At 37.8% G+C, this 17,319-nt stretch overlaps 6 protein-coding genes across 6 annotated transcripts; 4 read left to right on the top strand and 2 right to left on the bottom strand. All coding sequences in view use genetic code 12, as the record gives it.

Annotated features, from left to right (window-relative positions):
• Nucleotides 1–2,046: 2,046 nt before the first annotated feature.
• On the top strand, nucleotides 2,047–4,620 carry BCR1 (transcription factor BCR1; the record flags this gene model as incomplete). Its single annotated transcript, XM_007373504.1, has 1 exon — nucleotides 2,047–4,620. One exon carries the CDS (start codon nucleotides 2,266–2,268, stop codon nucleotides 3,907–3,909), a length of 1,644 nt encoding a protein of 547 aa, XP_007373566.1.
• A 704-nt stretch (nucleotides 4,621–5,324) lies between these two features.
• PPZ1 (salt homeostasis regulator) lies at nucleotides 5,325–7,915 on the bottom strand (the record flags this gene model as incomplete). The annotated part of the gene is made up of 1 exon (XM_007373503.1): nucleotides 5,325–7,915. The coding sequence occupies one exon, from the start codon at nucleotides 7,281–7,283 to the stop codon at nucleotides 5,883–5,885; it is 1,401 nt and encodes a 466-aa protein (XP_007373565.1).
• Nucleotides 7,916–9,906: 1,991 nt separating this feature from the next.
• Nucleotides 9,907–11,345, top strand: SPAPADRAFT_59386 (uncharacterized protein; the record flags this gene model as incomplete). Its single annotated transcript, XM_007373502.1, has 1 exon — nucleotides 9,907–11,345. The coding sequence occupies one exon, from the start codon at nucleotides 9,944–9,946 to the stop codon at nucleotides 11,216–11,218; it is 1,275 nt and encodes a 424-aa protein (XP_007373564.1).
• Nucleotides 11,346–11,402: 57 nt separating this feature from the next.
• On the top strand, nucleotides 11,403–12,917 carry SPAPADRAFT_134439 (uncharacterized protein; the record flags this gene model as incomplete). The annotated part of the gene is made up of 1 exon (XM_007373501.1): nucleotides 11,403–12,917. The coding sequence occupies one exon, from the start codon at nucleotides 11,403–11,405 to the stop codon at nucleotides 12,915–12,917; it is 1,515 nt and encodes a 504-aa protein (XP_007373563.1).
• A 322-nt stretch (nucleotides 12,918–13,239) lies between these two features.
• SPAPADRAFT_134326 (uncharacterized protein) lies at nucleotides 13,240–15,645 on the top strand (the record flags this gene model as incomplete). Its single annotated transcript, XM_007373500.1, has 1 exon — nucleotides 13,240–15,645. The coding sequence occupies one exon, from the start codon at nucleotides 13,240–13,242 to the stop codon at nucleotides 15,643–15,645; it is 2,406 nt and encodes an 801-aa protein (XP_007373562.1).
• Nucleotides 15,646–15,697: 52 nt separating this feature from the next.
• EMP46 (Emp46p) lies at nucleotides 15,698–17,125 on the bottom strand (the record flags this gene model as incomplete). The annotated part of the gene is made up of 1 exon (XM_007373499.1): nucleotides 15,698–17,125. The coding sequence occupies one exon, from the start codon at nucleotides 17,123–17,125 to the stop codon at nucleotides 15,698–15,700; it is 1,428 nt and encodes a 475-aa protein (XP_007373561.1).
• Nucleotides 17,126–17,319: the final 194 nt, after the last annotated feature.

Raw genomic sequence — 17,319 nt, 5'->3', positions numbered from 1 at the left:
CATTACTTTACAACCGTTGTACTTCAGCTTGTACAGTAAAATAATCACAAAATTAGTTGCCCGTCTAGAAGCATGTCCAATTTGAAAAAATAACTGGAAAAAAAAAGAAATTGCACTAACCACATATTTCCGCAAATCCCCAGGTGGGTTAGATTATGAAAATAAATGGATGTACCTGGCTTATTAATTAATCAGGCGCATTTCAAAATCCTCTGGAATGTGGGGATGTAATTAATAAACTTGTACCAAGAAATATTTGTGTTAAATTAGGTATGTTTCCTAACCACATGGGCTGGAAAAAGAGGAGAGTTGGAGTGTAATGAGACACAAGTTTAAATGAGGGGGCGAGTACGCGTAGATTAAACTATCGTAATAGCATACTTCTTGACTAGGTAATATTTGTAAGCATCACGGAAAATTCAACTAGGAATAATGAGCGACGCCTGATTTTTTCAACAAGTGGGGCATGGAATTACAACCATCATCTCGTATATCGCTTCTATTTCTCTTTATCTAACATTCGCACCGCCTTCCATTTCAAACTTTTCGTAACTGCTTAGAACAATACCTACTTTGAATAAATCTATCAATTTTAATTCATACATGAAATAATGGCCATACATTAAAAATAAAAATTCATATTATTTTTCGACATTTCAGTTTTGTGTGTTTTTGTTTATATAATTTAATTTTAACTCTACAGTGTGCCATGACTGTCTGGGCTGTAGCGAAAGGTACCAGAAAGGAACCAGATCTTGGAAAAGTGGCTAAGAAAGAGTCATTCAAAAAAAAGGGATTATAAAACCCTTTTTTGGTATCCCTACATAACTTCACGCCAAGCGCATTAATCTGGGGGTGGTAGGGTATAATTTGACTTCTAATTATAATCAATTTAGACCACAAAACAAGCTATTCAACCTAGATAGTCCCCCACATTGTCATCGTCTAACAATGTTAATTTCAAACTTATCATTCAAATCATCTGACCAGTATCGATCACTCAAAAAAATGTGACATTATGCACAAGTGATTTAGCCCCAAATCACGATTTAAAAAATAATAAAGGCACACTAAGAAAAAAAAAAAGAAAATAATGTCGCTGAAATGGACAAGGAGAAGGAACAAAAAAATAATAAATGTCTCTCTTGATTGTTTTTCTCTCGTTTTGTAACTGAAAATCGGGTTGTATTTTAAAAACACAAAGACTTTGGAGCCATCTGTTCAAAACCAAGGTCTCTTTAGTTAAACTAGATCTTTTTGTTTATTCATGCTAACCTACTTTTAGGTTACTACACGCAGGGGAGGGGAGGGATATAACCCTTCCAAACCCCGTTTCCAAAGATGCATCTTGGCCTATAATATGCCTGATAGTTAGTGTTTAAAAATCTAATTGGCCCTTCACGAAATGCATGTACGACAAATTTTATTTTATTTGATCATGTATATTAAAATATATTTTTTTAAGAATATATTTTTGGGAGCCAGTCATTTGAGCAAGATTTTTCGTAGTTAGATTATTTTTGAGGGGGAATAGCATTCAAGGAGAATGATTTTTTATTCAACTTTAAATTCTTGAAAATATTTTATTTTTTGGGGTTGTCAAATACTTAAAAGAAAAAAAACTTGATTGTTAATATGAATTGTCTTAATTAGATAGAACAAAAACACGGGTATAACAAAAGTCCCGTCCCGTCAACAGTCAATAATCAGACCAGGGGCGGGACGAAATAGAAAAACAATTTAAAATCTTTCGTAATTCTATTATTCTTTATTTTTTTCGTCCTGTCTAAGTTAGTGATAAAAAAAAATGTTTTAATTAAAAAAAAAAAGCTGTTTTATTTTTAAAGTATAAACATTAAACAAGAAAAAAAAATGTAGCTTGTATAATTTCAAGGAACATTCTTTTGACAAAAAAAAAAAACCGACAAAAACAAATATAAATTTGGACGTGCATACAAACTTAATTTTTTTTTTTTTGCTTTTCTATTCAATTCGAATATAAATAAACAAGACAACCTGGGGGCGCTAAAAATCTATACCAATTTCCCATACACCATACTTTCATTACCATTTGACATTCTTTACTTCAACCTATATTAGCATAAACAATACCAATACATCACTAAGATTCTATTACATTCCACTGAATTCTAGAATATACTAGGTGAGCCCACCCTTCCTCCCCATCCAATTAACAACAGAAACTCAACTGCTCTTACTATACTACAATAATCGCAAATGTTAAGTTATATGCCTATGTTAACCATGACAAAACAGCCTACATCGCCTCATACAACTAATGGTTCACACCATGTGCCTTCTTCAATTCCGGTTATTACTCAAACCCACATTCATTTCCCGTCTCCCACCACCGATTCGGCTATAGCCACTACAAATGGAGCCTACTCCGAATCGGCTAATGACAATTCTAGCCACACAAACAAGCAACATAAATCTAAACGCACATCAAAGGGTCGCGTGTTTCAATGCACAGGATATCCTGGGTGTAGTATGTCATTTACCAGAAGTGAGCATTTGGCCCGACATAAACGGAAACATACTGGTGAACGACCATTTACATGTCCATATTGTTCCAAGAATTTCAGCCGGTTAGACAATTTACGTCAACATAAGCAAACAGTTCATGCTTATGAAACTTATTTGAATAGGAATGGTGATGTTGTTTCTGGTGATGATGATAACGACGATAGGAATAATGGTAAACCAAGAAAAAGACTGATACGGCAGCAGCAGCAACAGCAGCTGCTGCAACTACATCCTCCACCGCCACAACACCCACAACCACTGCAGCAGCTTGCAGCACAACAAGCCTATTATCCTGCCCCTCATTCAGCTCCATTATACCCACCACCACAGTATGCTCAAGTTTACGTGAGTGGTGAATATCAAGCACAATCTCCAGTAACAAATGGCTATTATAGTCAGTATCAATATATCAACAAACAAACTACTCCATTGCCACACTATCACGTCACAGGAACAACCACACCCAGTTCAAACTCCACTCCTACTTCATCTTCCGCTTCGTCTAACTCGACTTCGGAAGCTTTACCTCAAGACGAATTAAAATTACCAAAACATCAGTTCAACCCAAAAAGAAGACCAAGACCTTTATCATTATTGCCATCAACTTATCATAATAACCACATTAGCATGTATCCATTAAAATCAGCCCCACCTACCAATAATAGTTTCAATTTGGATCCAAATACCCTACCATTACCATTAAAATCAGCATCTTCCATATCTTCAATTCCATCTTCAAATTTAATAAGTCCTTTATCACCTTTATTCCACCAATCGTTTGGTCAAACTTCTCTAAGAAATAATTCACCTCACAGCAGTAATTTGAATCCAAACTCGTCAATAATTTCCACATCGACCAGTAAGTCACCATTGTCTTCATATCATAATTTGTCTTCAGCTACAAATTTGACTACAGTGATAAGTAATGGTGGTGGCAGTACAGCTAGTCTTCCTTCGGTGCTGAATTTACCTATTCCAACCAACTGGCAGGCATCTTCGCCTGAGAAAGTTAATAGTGCTCCGTTGAACGGTACGACAACAACCCTGGAAGCAACAAGCAACGTTACTGCTGCTACTACTACCAGTTCTACTACTACTACAATCGTTCAAACAAAAAGTTGGTTAAAAGATGTGTTGAATGATGAAAAAGATCAAAACAAAGAATTAGTTCTGCTGCAACTGTTGACCCAAGTGCTTTCCATTAATTCAATCGTTACCAGCAGTCCTAAATCTGAAAAATCATTTATTGACGAAAATGACAAAGACCTTTCCACGCCTGATTTGGTTGATACTACTATCTCTAAAAAGCCTACGATTAATAGCTTGATTTCTGTTGATGTAAAAGAGGAGGAAAGTGAGTAAATACCCTAGATTTAACGTTATGTACTATATAATACCCGCAAAATATATGAGAACTCGGAAAACCTAACAAGTATTACGGAAATTAATCCGACAGACATAAAATTAAAAAAAAACTAGCCACCACCTGTCAAGTCTAAGGGGGAGCAAACAAAACTAATAATTCTTTAAAAAATTTTTTTAACCGTGGTTATTTACCGTGGGATCTTTTTGTTTCGTCGCCAAGCCCAGGGCGTCTTTGTGAAATTTTCAGTCATATGGTCGTGTAATCTAAAAACAGTCCCCTCACCACTCACCCCACCTGGGGATGTGCTACCTTTTCCAGAAACCACCGCCTTGTTATGGCTTTGCTCAGTACTAAAAACCACCTGATCGACTAAAATAACAAGAAACCAACCCGCCTCAAAAAATGGTGGAAATATGGCACAACACCGATAACCACAAAATCAACCCTCATTATGAAATAATTAATAATATTCTAGCCACAAGCCGCAGGAACAAGTTCCACATGCATGTATGGGCGAGAATCCGCGCTCAGCTATTTTAAAAAATGGGCTAAGAAAAATAAGGCGAAAAAAATACATCCAAAATTTTTACCTAGTGTTCCTGAATTAGGTTATTGTTGCTATGTTCCTAGTACTGTTGCTGCCTACCGGGAAGGGTTCGGAATGTGTGGCAAAGATACAGATCTAGACTTTAGCTGTGAATATTGTTAACTCGTTTCATTTGCTCGTTTTTTTTCGTACTATTTTTTTTAACCACAGGGTCTACACATTTTTAGTTCTGCTAATATCCGGGAACTTGCATGTACGCAAATGCGTACTCATGTGCTGTACACAGGACTATGAAAAAAATAAAATCTTGCATACTAACAAAAATGTCGCGCTCGTAATTCTGTTTTTTTTTGGTTTTATGTTTGACTTACTAATTATAGCTCTTCCTAAAAGAAAAACATTAATCTGCTCAGATTTGCGAAATAATAAGTTTACGAGGTAAATAATAATTTTCGTAAGGATAGGTTGGTTTGTTCTTTCAGAACATCTTTGTGGTGTATACTTATAATGAAAGGGGGGAAAATGATAATAGAACATTTGTTCACAAAACGATTTGTACCTTGTCATGCAAAATAATTTGACAATGAGGGATAATATTTTTGACATCTGTTGTCAAGGGTTGATCCACGGCAGGAGTACGCGAACGCCAAGGTCTACAACAAAGTTAGACATCCAGTGATTAGTTTCATGTGAATCAGAAATGCCGCGTGAAAGCTCTAAGCCGATTAGCCGTAGACAGCTACACGATATGCAATGATGATCGCCTTAAATCATTGCTATCTCGATTTGTCTTGGCATTCACCGAAACGGTAATTCCCTAGATAATTACAAAAAACTATCAATGTTCATCCCACTTTCTTAAACCATCTGCAACCTGAATCAATTTGAAAGATCTCAGCTTGTCTTGTGGATTAACGTACATACAAGCAGTTTCTGCCACTCCACGAGATTTGACGATTTGTTCAGTTGCCAGAAGGCTTTGAAGATGCTCATATATTATTTGCCTTTATCAACACGAAAACGCCGCGGCTGCCAAGACGTTGCAGCCAAGCACCCACAAACCTGCCACTTACCGCGCTATCTAAAGGGGGAGAGGGCTGCCACGAAATCTTGCATTAAAGACTGCAGATCTGCCAAGGATTTCAGGGACGGTGGGAACTGAAACCCTGCATCGACATGCATGCATGAAACTAAATATTGCTGCTTCCAGTCGCAGTAATTTGTTTCAAGAGACATGAAATAGACGATGTAATTACAGTCGTCGACAAAGATTACGCTTTTGTATGCAATGCTATTGGTTGCATCGAACTACACTTATACAATGTAAAATTCATTATACATTTGTTAGGACATATTCTAACCCTAGTTAATAATTAGAAAAATCATCAAATAAAACTTAATGTGTCTTGCTATTTACTCTCTTCACCTCTGACTCTTTTGTAAACTCTGGGCAGATTTACGCTCCTGTTTCCCCTTCTTCATAACCTGTTTCAATGCAACACTATCCAATGGGTCCAATAATTCGAATGAACATAACAATTCTTCACTAACACTCATTACCGCACCCCAATTGTCAAATTCTCCACAGTAGTTGGGGGCACTGAACACAGTAACCAACGTTCTATCATTAAAAAACTCGTATCCATCCTCAACAACCATATGCGCTCGACAAACCAAATCAAATCCAAATTTGGTTAGGAATTTGTTTATAGCAACCTTGGAAAACACGTACGACACTCCTCGTTCATTATCTTCCCATTCATTCACAGTATCTGCAGGATCTGACCATAGAAGATCATTCAAGAGCCCAAAATCAGGGACATCGGTAGGACGGGCAATATTACGGATTTCATCCATGGAATTGAGCACCGGTGATAATCCTCCATGGACACAAAAGATCTTGCCTGCCACTATAGCTGCAATTGGTAAAGTATTGAACGTATCAATAAACAATTTCCAGGTCTTGATATTACATCTTCTCTTACATTCATCATAGAATCCATAGACTCGGGTAACATTGGCACATTCATGATTGCCTCGAAGTAAAAAGAAATTTTCAGGATACTTGATCTTATAACAAAGTAATAATAATATTGTTTCCAAGGATTGTTTTCCTCTATCAACATAATCACCAAGGAATAAGTAGTTTGTCAGAGGCGGGAATCCACATTTTGTAAAAATACGAATTAAATCACCATATTGACCATGTACGTCTCCAACAACTTTCACCGGAGGAGATAATTCTAATAATGAAGGTTGGGACAAGAATATTTCTCTAGCCGTAGCACAAATCAATTGAATTTCGTTATTTTTCAAACACACATTCTTGGTTCGTTTACCACTGTATCCTGCATCCAATAAACGTTGGATAAGGTCTTCAATGTCGATAGTATATCCTATGCTCCCTGCTACTGAAGACGTAGTTGTGCTTTGTTGAAGGACATTTCTGTTGATTGATGATGTTTTGGAAAGTTCGGTTAAATCACCAGCCAGAGAAGTCCGGCTATGAATACTTCTATTATCGTCGTTGCCATTACTATTCAGATTGAAGTAACTATTGCTATTGTTAGGAAGTGGTGTGGTTGGAACCGAAGATGATACCTTGGGTGTTCCATTTGAAGGTAGTGGTGATATACCGTTATTATTTGACGACGCTATGGAATGATTGGTTGAAGTTCTGGACACGGGGTTATTGGCGCCGATATTGTTGATAACGGACGGCGCTACTGGTGAGTTAGGAACAGTTGAATCCAAACTTACTGAATTCATGTTATCATTTGTATTTCTTCGAATCAATATTGGTTCCTTGGGCGGGATTTGCATCATGGATGGCGGTAAATTTGCATTGAACGAGGTGGAAAGGTTGGATGAGCTGTTGTTGTGGGATATACTAACATCATTCGGCGGTATAAGTCCATTCCCATCACTCAAACTGGGACGTGATCCACCAATTTCAGAACCTTTTCTTGACAAGATCTTAGGTGATCTTGGATTGAGATCTGCTTGACCAGTATCGTCATCATCTATAATAGCGGACCCGCTATTGTTATGATTGTGGTTGTGATTATTATTATTATTATTACTGTTATTATTACCGCTGTTGATACTGGATAGAGACAACCGCAGTCTAACCGAACGAGAAGACTTGGCTGAATTAGAGGTGTCTGTTCGTGTTAATGGTACAGGTTTAAGTCCAGGCAGTTTAGATGATGAATTACCCATTTTTTATGTATCTGATTGTGTATGATTGTTTGATTGGGTTAAAATGCTGGGTGATGACTAATGTGTATGTGTAAGATATTGGGGTTTATTAAGTGAATGTGTCAGCGAGTAGTGATTTAGTTTGTACGATGTGGTTGAGTTGAATGTAAAAAGCTGTGCGATGTATTGATCAAGTACTGGATGACACTTTGGAAATACACAAACGTTATATTGTAATGGAGGTATAACAACACAGTGAAAAGAACTACAGGGTTAGCTCGGCAAAAAAATGTTGAGGTTACTTGAAATTGAATGCTGTTGTCTTTTTTCTTTTTTTTTTTTTTCTTCCTTTGACTGGCTTGGTTTGCTGGGGGGGGCCGGGGTGAACCTTGGGGCGAAAGATCGGACGTGGGAAGAAATGAGTCAATGACGTGATAAAAAAAAATTAGCCAATGCTAGTTCGTGTAAGCCAATTCCGTCGGTCTATCTCTAGCTGTTTGCTGTTCCCTCGCCACGAATGTGTAAGTTTTAAAATGGATTACGGAGCTCTGACGCATGAGAAATTCACAGCAAAACAAATTATCAAAAAAACAACAACACGAGAAACTACAAATAATAAACGAGAAGATAGATGGAGTAAGTATGTTTCAGCTAGCTAATTTCTATGTCAATTACTGCCTTGAACTAGCTTGTTCACCAGCCTTTTGCTTGTGTAAACCTATTTTACATTACTACTTACAGATATTTCTATACATGTGTCACGACTGAATGAGAGTCGATCCGACCATCAGTATATCTTCGTCCTGTTTCTATATATAGAAGCTGTCATTCCACTTCCGCCTGTTTGTGTATATTCATGCGCCACTATGTAATTCGGCATAGGAATATCAGACGAAACCTAGGAGTTAAGTGTTGCTATGGTAATTTAGTACCAAAATTTAGTTTTATTTTTAGAAGTGTACTTGTAAACTTCCTTCTGACGCGAGCCAAGCTTTCTCCGCCAACTAAATGGCTTTGCTAGTCAATTACACAAGGGGAAATAAGCCCAGGATGCTTTCATTTTGAGACGGGTTTTGTTGAAAATTTAAGGCGGGCAGAATTTAATTTGGCGGGGTGTGGGTGAAATGAGGCGCGTGACTTTGGCCCGAAACGAGACAACACTATACGACCAACGTGGTTAGAGATCATATTCAAACCTGTCAAAAGCAGCCTGCAGAATAATATTATTCTTAAATTATCATTACCAATCAACGCTGGTGGTCTAGACCTAGTAGCCTAGGATTTCATCCCTCTTGAATATGGATAACTAGGCTTAGGAATTAAGGTTCTTAAGCCCAACAGAAATAAATGTTAATTAACGTATCTTTCACGTGATGATTTGTAATCCTTCTCTACATTTTTAAGTTTAGGTTTTGGGCTCTTCTAGAAACACGTACTGCGCGGTACTACATCAATGTGCATATTAACTGCCGAACTGTCAATTAGGGGTGGATAGAGGAGAAGCGGTAGGTCAATTCCGAGAGTGGTATAACAATTGAGTATTAAGAATATAGCACAAGACATGGTGCATTCGTCTGGAGCTGATACATACCAAGATGCATCGCTGTATGGAAAGTAGTTGTAAATGTATAGAAGCATTGAGTTGTTGATATATGTTTCCATAGTTTTGTCGTTGTATGATTTTGTGTAATCTTTTTATCTCGTTTCAAATTACGAAACAAAAACAAAACTGTGTTATCAATAGATAAGACAAATGACATGACCTTTAACGAGAAATACCACCAAGATATTTGATTAGACCCGTAAAAATTTCTTATCCTATAGTTATCCTACCAAAAGAAAGCTTCGGAAACCGATTTCCTGTTTCATTTTTGAAGCATTGTTCGCATCTGGAATTTTGACACTTTTTTTGATTACGTCAGTAGCTAATATATATGTGTAAGACTTCCCCTTTAAGACAATAGTATAATCCTTGGTGTGTAACTGGCAACATTGTTTTGGGTATATCTTATCTTAGATTAAAAGCGCAAGTTTTACATTTTGTTGAGAGCGGAAATTCATGGAAGATTCCGTTCTTTGTTATTTCCTCCTCCTCATTGTTCAACTTTGTCCTATTTTGCAGCTATTGGAAAGTGACAGCGCTTTGCGCTTTTCTGCCCAATCCAGATATCATTAACTCCTAATAAAATAACTATAAGTAGCACCTAAAATTCTCTTGCCATTTCATCTCGTTTATACTTTCTTTATCAACACTTAAACACCAACTCAACTGATGAATAGAAATGATGTTTGCCCCCATTTCAGAAGATTACCATGAATCAACAGCCAAGAGGAAACCTCGACTGCTTTCGTCTCAGGAGGTTATATTAAACTCAATCCCCAGATCATTGCCCCAGTCCCCCATTCTATCTCTCACCCCTACTTCTTCCATTGCTTCCTCCTTACGACTGAGTTTAACCGTCAATGTTAATGCAATCCCTGCGTCTAACAATGGGTCCATGTTTTCTTCCCTTGAAGAAGACAGTTCATTGTTAGATTCAGGTGGTTATATTGGCATTGATCATGACCTTCTGAGACTGCCCGTCCCTGTTTCCCCTGGTAATGGTCAATCTGATACAAATAAATTTACAACAACAGTTACTACAACTACAACTACAAGCAAACCCGCACCACCAAGAGCTGGCTCGATTAGCTCATCATTATCTATTCCAAATGAATTAAACATCACTATTGAAAAGGCAACCCTTAAGGATTACCATCGAGTAGCCAAGACACTCATGTTTGGGTTCGAAGACGATCCATTCATGAACTATATTCTTAATACTGACAAGTATAATAAACATACCACTCCAGCTACTGTCTACAAACGGAAAAAGTTGGATTTGTTTTTGTCTTATTTTGAGTATGAAACTTATGAAGTGTTAAACACCAACGGTACTATCTTTGTCATCAAGGATAAACAATTAGAACAGACACTTGCCGAATTGGATGTAAACACTGATAAGTTTCCTTACCTTGCTGTTGCTTTATGGAACCCCTTGAACTTGTACGAAAGTGATGAAAGTGGTGATAGTGATGAAGATGAAACGTTCTCCGCTGCTGATCTCAAATTTAAAGATAAGATCCATAAATCATCATTGAAGTTCAATTACAGGGCCATATTAAGTAAATGTCGTTCTAAAGTGTTTAAAGATAAACTTCCTTATTTAATCAAGGTTCGTAATGAAATTCTTAATGCTAATTTGGACGATTTGGATTCCCAAATCTGGTATTTGGATGATATTGCTACATTGCCTAGTATGAGAGGTAAAGGTCTTGCCAAGCTTCTCTACAACTATTCTTTGGACAAGTTCATTTCTGAAAATCCAAATAGTGTGATGTATTTAGAAAGTTCTAATCCTGTCAACAGAAACTTTTATTTGAAATTAGGATTCCGTTTATGCAGAAGTTATTCTGTCAAGTATAATCGCTATGTTGATTCTGACAAAGTTGTCAAGGATATAAAGAACGAAGGTGTTAACATGGATGCTATGATATACTGTCCATCAACTGGTTAGCTGGTAGTTTGTAAATGAGCTGTTTTTCTTTGGGGATATATACTATTGTTGTTTTCTTTTAGTTCGTTGTATATCCTGCTCTAGTTTTTAGTTTATTAAACATATGTTTAAGTTTTAAGCAGAGATCTGAAAAAAAAAAAATTGTGATAGGAATAATTCTGGAGTTAATTTACTTTACTGTAGAATGCTTCAATTATACAAAGGTACAACAAGACTTTACAGTCGTGTGCTATCTCGTCAATTCAGCAATACCTGCTTGTTATTAAACGAAAAGAAGGAAGATATCAACAAGTCAAACTATGGACAATTCACCAAACAAGAATTCGAAAATGCCCGGACAATAATCAAAGAGCAGATTGCCCGTCTTGAATCCGAAATCAAAGGTGAATCCAACATCCGTTCCAAGTTAGGCAGCATGCCTCAATTCCCACTGCCTTCTAAATCAACAGCTCGCAAAGTCGACACGCTTACTGATTTATTTGCCCAAACTATCCAACTTACAGGGCCCATTCCACTTTCTGCATACATGCGTCAATGTCTTACCCATTCTGAGATGGGGTATTATACCACTCGTGATCCATTAGATTTGCGAGGTGGTGATTTCATTACCAGTCCGGAAATATCGAGTGTCTTTGGCGAGATGCTTGGGGTTTGGTATTTCACGGTATGGCAATCCCAAGGCTCTCCTGGGAAAATACGATTTGTCGAGTTTGGCCCAGGAAGAGGTACGCTTATGTACGATACGCTCAGAACATTCAATAGATTTATAGCCAAGGCTAGCACGCCTGTTGATATTGAAATCACCATGATTGAAGCGTCGGACGTGTTACGTCGCGAACAATGGAAATTACTATGCGATGAGAAACACGAGTTTGAAACTACAACAGAAGGATTCAACAAGTCTACCACCCAATGGGGGAATGCTATAAAGTGGGTGTATACCGAGAAGGACATAGTTGATGATGAGGCCACGGCAAACTATATAATAGCCCATGAATTCTTTGATGCCTTGCCTATCAAGAGTTTCACCAAGACCGAGGCCGGATGGAGAGAGTTGATGGTTGAACACACTCCTACTGTGACTAATACCCAACCTAAATTAGCAACCACTGAGCCGGTAGAGAAAAACGACCTTTTTGAAACTGAATTCCATTTGACAGTATCACAAAAGGAGACTCCGTCGTCCATGATTCCTGCGTTATCTCCACGTTATCGTGACTTGGCTCAAGGCAGCCGCATAGAAATCTGCCCTGACGCTGAATTATTCCTCATGAAAATGATCCAATTGCTCAAGCCTAAACTTGGAGCAGTTATGATCATGGATTACGGTGTTGTCGACTCCATTCCAGAAAACTCCCTTCGTGGAATCTACAAACATAAATTTGTTTCTCCGTTCATCAAACCTGGTGAAGTTGATTTATCTGCCGATGTAGATTTTGACAACTTGGTGAACATATCCAAACAAGCAAGTCAGGGCAAGATAATAAATTATGGTCCAGTAGACCAAGGCGACTGGTTACATAATATCGGAGTGGGATACCGTATTGATCAATTGATCAAGCAGAATGAAAGCAACCCAGATGTTCAAGATAAGATCTATGGTGCCTATAGAAGATTGACCGACAAGGATCAAATGGGGGGTGTTTACAAGTTCTTGACATTAATGCCTGAAGGTAGTGAAAAACCAATTGGATTTTAGAGACGATGGTAAACAAATGGTAGTAAACTTACGTTTTGTATGTAAATAGGTAAATGTAGTCAGGTGGTGATGTGTTTTACAACACGGTATTAATACATGATTATTGGCTGTCTGGATTCCACATTTCGTAATGAAACGAAATCAAAACTCCGCGAACTTTCCAAAAAAAAAAAAAAATAAATAAATTAGATTTACGTAGTCACTACAACCAGAAGCCCATACACTGTGTTCCCAGTTTTTTTGACGACCAAATACGTCACGTACTACTCAATCACATTTTAAATAACGCATATATCTATAGAAGGGCTTATACTGCGTTATAATGTCATTTGCTGATTCATTCTGGACGCTGGACTACTCCCTGGGGTTCAAGGTCCTATTTGAACAGCTCCATCAAGGCATCTGTGAAAATGAAGATTTCATCTCCCTCTTCCACAAAAGAATGGAGCTGGAGCTCTTGTATGGCACCCAACTTGAATCAATTGAAAAAACTGCCATCAAATCCACCAAGAACAAACGACAACTCAACGACGACTATGTTTCCACTATTAAGAACGCGTACCTGAAGATGAATGAAAATTTCACCAAACAAGGCCAATACCATTTGGAAATTGCCAACAATATCAAGACATTGGTGTTGGCACCATTCAGTAAATGGTGCAAGGAGCATCAGGGTAGAGTTGAATATTCCGAGCTGATGATTTCCGAAAAAAGTAAACTTTTCAAGCTGAAAAAGGCCCATTTGGATAAATTGCAAAAGAGATACTTTAACAAATGCAGAATGTTGGAAGAATGCAAGTCTCATTATACCGAAGAAGAATTGAGAGAGGAGTTGGATGAATTGACATTCCAACAGAAACTAGAGGATGCTTATGAAGAGGAAGTTCCTGACGATGAAGAAGAAAGATACTATTTCGGCAACATCACTTATGACCATAAACAAATGAAAGCATTGTTAACAGACATGTTGACAAACATCCCCTTGACGTCTCACAAGGTGGCTATTTTGGGGACTTACCACAATGTGTCTACTGGAAGTTCCATTATCCAATGGTTAATTGACAATTTACCCCAATTCAATCGTAATTTAGAGAAAGCAGAAAAATTTGCTCTGGAATTAATCAATAACGGATTCATTAGACTTATCGGAACTATGACCAGTGGTAAAGGATTTATAAACAGCTCTCAATTCTACTACCAATGGAAACCACTTGCATTTGAAATTACAAAGTTGAGTCAATTACAAATATCCAGTTCAACCGAAGATACCAATAATGCAAATGGCACTGTGCCTAAGATTGAAGGAACAGGTGGTGCCAAAATCCAAGAATATTTCGATGATATGAAAGAAGCCATCGGCGTAGGTGCCGTCGACTATACTGACCCAGCTCAGCTCCCTAAATTAATTAAAGAAGTGAATCAATTAGACCAACAATATTACGCCAGTGTAGTTGATCTCGACAAAACCAGATGTGAATTTGAAGAGCTTATAATGGACCATTTGACATTTATGCAAAAATGTGAACTTGACAGATTAAAAGCCATCAAAAAAGTGATGTTTGATTTCTTGGCTAGCTTTTCCAATGGGATGGACGAATTGAAGAATTTCTATGACGAATTATTGTTATTGGAAGAAACTATTCACCCTATTAACGATTTGAAGTTCTTGATTGAAAATTACGCTACTGGTGGTTTTAAGCCTTGCGTGGTTTTATATGATAACTATTATGATTCGCACGTTAAACAGACATTTGGGGTAGACTTGAACATTAAATCAAGACTTGATAAGAAGGTTGTTCCTATATTGGTTCAATGTATATTGAGTTATTTAGACTCGGTGTATCCTGATTTGGAAAACGATGAAGAACGTATCAATCTCTGGACTCAACCTATCCATCTCGCCCAAGTACACAAATTAAGATCGGAGCTAAACGATAACAACAGCGATCCACAATATATCAACTCGATCCTCGAACAAAACCACCCATTGGTAATCACCAATGTATTAAAGCTTTATTTCATGGAATTACCCGATTCCATAGTGCCACGTACCAACTATGATGTGATCAAATTGCTCTACCTCAACTACCCACCCAATGATGAATCCAAAACCAGTTCCAGAATCAACGGATTGCAAAACATATTGTGTGATTTGCCCAAATGCAATATCGCCACTTTGGACGCATTACTCACTCACATTGCCCGATTGATCAACATTATCGGATCCAAAGATGAAACTCTTGCCGTCACATTGCAATCTTCGTTGGCCAAGGAGTTTGCTCCGCTTGTTTTAAGACAAAAGGAACAGTCTGAACTCAATGATAAACATCAAGTTAATTTCATTACTGATTTGTTGAATCATAAAGAAACTATATTCACGGAGTTGAGAAGACAGAGCTCAACAAGACCAGCAAACAGTGCAAGTAGAGATAATAGTGCTCATGTGAGTCGTGCTGGTTCCGCACATAAAGCGTTGACTCCCAAGGAAAGTGTAGCTGCTACTTCTAGATCCAGGTTGGAGCAACGTTTACAAACTGTGGTACGTAAATCTAAGAAGGAAACTAAGGAGGATAGTTCTTCTGATAGTGCTCCGGAAACTCCTACAAAAGTTGGATCCTTAAAGAGATCATCTTCTCCGAAAAAGAGATTGAGTGCTATATTGGTTGATGAAGATGTAGCTAGATCACTTTCACCAAGTAAGGCACCAGATACTCCAATCAAAGAGTGAAGGGGACGCTAATATAAGACAGTATATAAACTTTTCTATATAAACAGTTATTCTATAAGAGTTTTGAATGTTTAATGTCGTGTCTAAGTCTATAGACAAACACCAAAAGAAGTAAAAGAATAATCACCAACGGTACGAGAATCCAAGAAATCATCACGTCCATGAACCCGGCACTTGGTTTAACCAGTTGAGTTTCTCGTTCGTATTGATATGCAACTTCCTTATGGTTAGCCATGAGGAGATCAACCTTTTTGGAAAGTTCTTCCATCCCATAATGTTGTTCTCTTACTTCGCCTATAACCTTTTGGTTTAATTGGGCTACGGCTTGAAGTAATTGACTGTATTGCTCAGCAATGACTGATTTGAGATCAGTTACTGATTTGGTAATGTCGTCAATGGCATGTTTTTGTAACATCAGATTCTGTTTCGCATCATGAATTTGTGTTTCTTGCTTGTTGATGGAACTTTGAAGATGTTTCACTAAGGATTCAAGTTGGTCTAATTTGGAATTGATTTCACGCATGTCACCACTGGCAGTAGGTATATGCTGTGGTTGTTGCTGTTGCTGATGAGCTGGTGGATTATGGCCCTGTTTTTTCATTTCTTCTCTATGCTGTCTTGCCTTTTCCATTAATGATTGTCTAACTTGGGCTGGTCCACTAGGTTCGGGTTTCTTAACTACAATGGTAGCAGTATCACCCTTTGAATCTCCATCATTCAATAATCCATGATCATCAATTGCATCCTCGGTCAAATGATCCCATACTCTTAATCCAAGAATCTCGTAAACTTCACTAGATCCTTGGGCGACTTTACCAGTCATTCCAAACTTAAACTTCGTTTTGGGAAATTCAATCTTGTTAGTCTTGAAACATAAATTGTTATCCACTTGCACTTTAAACCAACTCTTGGCTTTACTGTAACTGATACGAATTGTGAATGGAACCAGCGAGTCCAAAAAGTGGAATTGGCAATCACCAATGGCATCCTTACTTTTAGTACTCCCCGGTTTCGATCCATCATTATTGAAAATCTTAACTCCTGGTCTTCCTTCATTACTAATCAAGAATTGAAACCCATCATATGAACTTGGTCCACCGAAATTATCATAACTCAAACGTGGCAATTGAAATGTGTGTACTGGGTCAACAAGCCAAAGACTTAATCCATTGACGTCACTATAGGTCAAGTCTCGAGCCGTGCCACTTGTCCGAAATATATACTCGATCGTCCATTCAGAATCAGCGTTAGTAAGATCATTCCGAGACCAAATTGCACCTTGACCTTGAGATTTACCCACGGTGGAGGAATCAATAAGCAATCGACCTACGTCATATCGAATGTTTCCAAACGTTTGCCAAGCTTTGAGCTCAGAGAGGCCCTTAATGTCGAGGAGGTTAGGAAGGGATAATGGACCTGGTTGTGATTTTGATATACATAGTCCCAAGTGAATGAGAAACAATGATATGATCCATTTCATTGTAGAGAAGGGGGTGGTTGAATTGAAAAGAAACTGGTTGACTTGATCTAGTTGGAGATTTTCAATCTTTGGACAACAACGTTAGATCTGTTTATATGCAGGACATTGATCTATATTAGGAAACAAGTGCATCCAGACCAAGACATGGGTGATTACCAAGGAAATATGTCAATAATTGGATAATTTGGGTTATT

Source organism: Spathaspora passalidarum (assembly GCF_000223485.1).
Source record: "Spathaspora passalidarum NRRL Y-27907 unplaced genomic scaffold SPAPAscaffold_2, whole genome shotgun sequence".
Lineage (NCBI taxonomy): Eukaryota > Fungi > Ascomycota > Pichiomycetes > Serinales > Debaryomycetaceae > Spathaspora > Spathaspora passalidarum.
The sequence above is the reverse complement of the archived record's forward strand: the minus strand, read 5'-3'. Positions and strand labels throughout refer to the sequence as shown.